The sequence below is a fragment of the Sinocyclocheilus anshuiensis genome, unplaced genomic scaffold (genome assembly GCF_001515605.1).
Source record: "Sinocyclocheilus anshuiensis isolate Anshui unplaced genomic scaffold, SAMN03320099.WGS_v1.1 scaffold908, whole genome shotgun sequence".
Classification (NCBI taxonomy): Eukaryota; Metazoa; Chordata; class Actinopteri; order Cypriniformes; family Cyprinidae; genus Sinocyclocheilus; species Sinocyclocheilus anshuiensis.
In genome coordinates, this window is record NW_015552588.1 from 782 (window position 1) to 5,971 (window position 5,190).

Below are 5,190 nucleotides of genomic sequence, written 5' to 3' on the forward strand. Positions count from 1 at the left end.
TGTGCATCATCAATGGTGTTTAGGCCCTCCACTCTTCTCATCCAGTAGTGTTGTGCGTTATAGTTCTGACAGCTCTGCAGTTATCTTTGTGTGGGAGTCCAGAGCTTTTGTCCTCACATGTGGGGTACTTTAGGCAGAAATGAGGCAGCTATTGTTTGTGCTTTTACAAAAGAGCTCAGTGTCCAACCACCTTTCACAGAGTCACGCCTTTCTCTCAGTGTCTGTGCATACTGAAAAGCCTCTAAGATTCTCATTGACCCTGAACTATATATTTTTTCATCTATAAATACGTCTGTTCAGGCCTATCCTGAACAGGCCTATAACTAGAGATGCACCGATTGCAATTTTCTTGGCCGATTCCGATTTCCGATTTTTTGTTAGTGTGATCTGCTGATTCCGATTTTCTTTCTAAGAACTATAATGGACAGCATATACAAACAAAAATCTACTTTTCTTCTACGCAAAGTTTTATTTTCATAAAACACAAGTAAAAAGTCAGTAATAAAATAAGAACAAATAAAAAAAATTGCAAACAACAGCACAAATAAATGGGATTTCATGGACATTGATTTCTACACTGTGTGGAATGAACATTCAGCAACTGTATCATTGTCGTCATCACATCAGAACAGATACGATTTTGACTTGTCTGCTGTCCTGAGTTTATGTTGTCGAAATATGTATGTTTGTTGTATTAAGGGGTTTGAAAAATAAAAAGAGGTAAATGAATGAGAAGCATTTATTTGTTGTTTTATTTATAGATTTGACAGGTTTTGGTCATTGCTTGCTATATATAGAGCTAGTTTGCCTTATTGATGTCTTCTGTTGTGCCTTAGATAAAATCTAGTTAGGGGTTCCCTCCCTATAAAACAGATTTATAACCAACACTTTTTTGAGAGTAAGGTAACGGTTATAACTGTTACACAACATGCGTTCTCTTTCTCAACTATTTAACGTTCCAAAATTGACTGTGTTTAACTGGATACTTGCCAAAATGGGCATTTTGACATAATTCTTTATGTATTTGAACGTTTTAGCGCAGTTAGCCACTCATTTTGGTATTTGTGGCTCACAAGCTGTTTGAGACTGAGCGTGGATTGTGCACTCCACTAATATAGATCAGTGGTGGTGTAAGCGCGAAAACTGCGGGAATGACTAAAATAATGCGCAATACAAGCACTATTTAACCGGAGCGAATGAGACATGTGTGAGAGAGAAGGGGTCGTCGGAGAGAAGAGAGCGAGAATGCGCGGCTGATGTTATTGCCTGTGCTGCTGGTAACAAAACGGATCGGCTTGAAATCGGAAAGAAGTGAGACTGACCGGCCGATCGCCGATCCGGGCCGATCATAAGGAAAATCGGGCGATTCCGATCCCTGGCCAATCGATCGGTGCATCTCTAGTTATGAGCGCAGCGCTGCTTTGTGTACAGCCGTTACCGGGGAAACCGCTATATTTCTGCCGCTCCAAAAGCGCCTCCTGCTGGCAGAGAATGAGTTTGCATTTTCAATAAGCCCATCTCCAGCAACGTGTTTTTGCAGCAACTCTGAGCACGTTTCATATTCTTTATCCTGGCTGAAGCACTTTTGTTTCAATCTATAAGAATAATCAGCCTATGTTATATTTTAAAGTTAAAGATATTAATATTAATAAGGTGAGTCTGAGAGTCTTATGTTTATTTGAAGGTGATTTCACATTTCTTGTTTGTATGAAAGCTAAATACAAATAAAAGGTGAACATTAATTTATTTGTACCAATGCTATTTCTAACATAGGCCTATTATATAGCTAGTTTAATAGGAGGAGGTTTCATAGACTTGGCAGATTAATTTTTCATAAGTTTGTAGGTACAGACATCCATTGTGGGCGTTCTTGGCAGTTTTTCTGAGGCTTTTTTAATATTGTTCATATCGATATCAGAATTATATTGTATCGACCGAAATGAAGAAATTTATCGTGATATAAATTTTGGCTAGGGATGCACCGAAATGAAAATTCTTGGCCGAAGCTGAACAAAATGAAACACTGGGCCGAAGGCCGAATACCAAAGACTGTTTTTCGCATTTTTCCCCCATGTAGGCCTATTTTGCCATTTTATTTTTTCACCATTGCATAAATTAAATAGCCAAAATGTGCTTTTTACTGTTTTGTCCTGGTTTTCAAATAAAAAAATAAATTACAAAACAAAAATTGAAAAATATTTACTTAACACTGAACATTTTTTTTACATTCTAGCAGACATTATACTAACAAAGCACAATTTAACTTAAAATTAATAAGTTAGTAAAATTGTATTTTTTGGCCATTTTTGAGGCTTGAATCAGGCATGTTTTTTTTACTGTACAAATAAAGGCTGCCTTGCTGAGCAGAAGATAATTCTTTTAAAACATTAGAATATATTACAGATCCCAATTTGAACACTATGTGCGAATGTTATAATAAATGTAGGGATGCGCCGATCCGATATTCATATCGGGTATCGGCTCCGATAGTGCCATTTTTCTCGGACTGTATCTAGTAGATTGTGAAAGAATGATTATCAGTACCACACACAGAGATATATAAATTCTACATTTATTTAAATGAGGGAAAAAAAACTTCACTGGTGTCGGATCGGTATCTGTATCGGCCAATACCGAACCCTAGGTATCGGAATCGGTATCGGAGGCGAAAAAGGCGGATCGCAGCATCCCTAAATAAATGTATTAATAGAGTTGTTGTAGGGTAATTATTATCATTATTATTGTCTTATTTTTTATTTTATATTTTCTTTTACAGAACAACAGTAAAATTACAATACTAACATTTATGAATGTTGATGGAGTTGTTGCTTTTTCTCGGCTTTTATTTTAGCAGAAACCCGCAGGAAGATCTCAGTGCTTCTTTTTGTTGACAACAGCATGCAGCTTTATAAATGATTCTCATTACGAATTTGGGAAGATGTTTGTCGCACGTATCGCATCACCTCTTCTTCTCATCGGAGACATGTGATGCAGCACTAAACAGTTTCTCGCTGTCGGTGCTTCATGCTTGTAATGATTTCTGCGCCTTTCTCTGATAGTTTTAAATACTTTCACACTGCCGACATGTTTGCTGCATTAGTTCGCATTACTCATTGTTCGGTACATATTATTCTGCCCTTTTCACTTATTCTGAACACCGAAAGAGATTTTTTTGCTATTTTCGGCCGAATAATTTCAGTTGCCGAACATTCGGTGCATCCCTAATTTTGGCCATATCGTCCAGTTCTAATTCAGGATCAGCCTTCAGTGAACTGATTTAACTCTGCTGCATGGCATTGCAAAAGGGTTTTTCCTTGTATTTTGGGAGCTTCGAGTAGTGCATTTAGGTGGCACTCTTTTAGCTTGAGCTGAAGTCGTAAACAACAGAGTGTATGTAATTACATTATTGTAATAAGTTTATAACCTTGCGACTTTGGAGAGTTGATTTACGGCCGTCTTTCACTTCAGGTCCCAGTGAATGGCGCTCCTCAGTTTTCAGAAGGGCCAGTAAACGCTGACTTCTCAGGAGTCCTTCAGGTAACAGGCAAATCTCTCACTTTGCAACATTTCTACAGCACTCTGCCTTATTTGCATTTCCTCTGTGTGGTAGTGCAGCTGTGATTTCCTGAAAGTCTGCTCTGGTTTAAGTTGGGTTACTGTTTTGAAGCATATTCTTGCACTATGTGTCTTCTAGAGTGTAGATCCATTGATCTCCTGTGGCGGATGGCAATTAGTGCAATTTGAGAATATTCTGTATGGGCACTTTACGTTTATAGCAGAAGTGAAAGCTGCTTTCTCACAGTTTATCTGTTTCGTTGTCTTTCACTCAGACCCCGTTCACGTTCGGGGTGAACCAGAGGGCCCCCTACACCACTGGTGACCGTTGCCTGCTGTGTCGCAGTGTGCGCAAGGACACCGTCTCCCACGACATGGGAGGATCCAGTCAGAATGGCACAGCCCAGTCACCCAAATCTTCCAGCGCCCTTCAGTTGCCTCTATATGTCTGCTCCGACTGCAAACGCACTGTGGAGAAGGATGATCGTCAGCCCTCCCTCGACCAATCTCTGTTGGTACGTTTTTTTTTTTAATTCAACACTTGCATGTTTTTCATCTGCCTCCAGTCTTAAAAAAAAAACATAATTGGACAAATAATGAGTCTGGATTCCTATAATTAACATGTTCATTTTCAGCTGAGTCAGCGGAGTGTTGAATGTTTGAAGGAATTATTGGTCATCTCAGTGTTTTTCCCTCATTAAAAAAAAGGTTTATCCCTAAAGCAACTAATTGTATGTCTCCGGTCATATCATCGGCCCCAAAAAAGCTTTTAAAAGTTTAAAATCTTTTAAAATAAAAGTTTTATTTTACATGGATGAGGTTGCTTAATGAGGGCTGCCATGTTGAGATCACATGACCAGCCAAATACTACTTTACTGATGCAAATACTGTTTTATTCCTAGGGTGACCATATATCCTCTTTTTCCAGGTCATGTCCAGGCCAGGATTTCTTAATTGCCTAAAGTTTTTTTTTTCTTTTCTTCTTTTGTTTCTGTTGTTTTCATACTTGCTTGAGGGTAATTATTGTAAATAGGGGTGCTCCGATTGATCGGCTACTGATCACTATCGGCCGATAATCACGTTGGGATGATTGATCGGCGGTCTCTAAAAAGGCCGATCTCCAAAAACCGATCTCAAGCTGATGACGCTGCCGTGAGAGGTTTGGCAAGACACGCAGAGGCACTGTCTCAGTCTCTGTCCGGCGCGGGTGAAATAATTATAATGCTGAAGGTGAGGTACTCACCTTCATATTTCTTCATTAAATAACTTATAAAGTAATTTGAAAACCTATTGCATTACTTTTTAATTCTTGCCAGTGTTTAATCATTCAGCGCCCGCGTGCTCTCCTGGAGACCGTGCGCTCATGCCCACTCGCAGCGCACACACATAATGCCAAGTTCATACGTGGTGCGTATTTTTTCCACGCTCATGTTAACGGATTAAAGAGTTCACTGCACACAGCTGTGGCCGGCAGTGCGTTCAGGAGCTGTGTGTCTGCAGCAGTGCAGAGATCGTTTCCACATCGAGTCTATTGCTGCGCTGCAAGCGCTGAATTAAAATGACAGCGCATTGTTTGCGGTAAATATGAACATGGATTGACACGAAAATGTAGTAATTACACCATAAATGCATATA

The 5,190-nt window shown here is 39.3% G+C and overlaps 1 protein-coding gene across 1 annotated transcript in view; it reads left to right on the forward strand.

Moving 5' to 3' along the window:
• Window positions 1-3,468: 3,468 nt before the first annotated feature.
• The window catches only part of LOC107665478 (protein FAM193A-like), a gene marked incomplete at its 5' end in the record, with an annotated part of 28,026 nt that continues 26,304 nt past the window's right edge, over window positions 3,469-5,190 (forward strand). Inside the window, 2 exons of the mRNA XM_016456380.1 lie at window positions 3,469-3,537; window positions 3,831-4,070. Of these exons, the coding sequence (XP_016311866.1) occupies window positions 3,469-3,537; window positions 3,831-4,070 (309 nt within the window). The remainder of the gene's footprint in view (window positions 3,538-3,830; window positions 4,071-5,190) is intronic.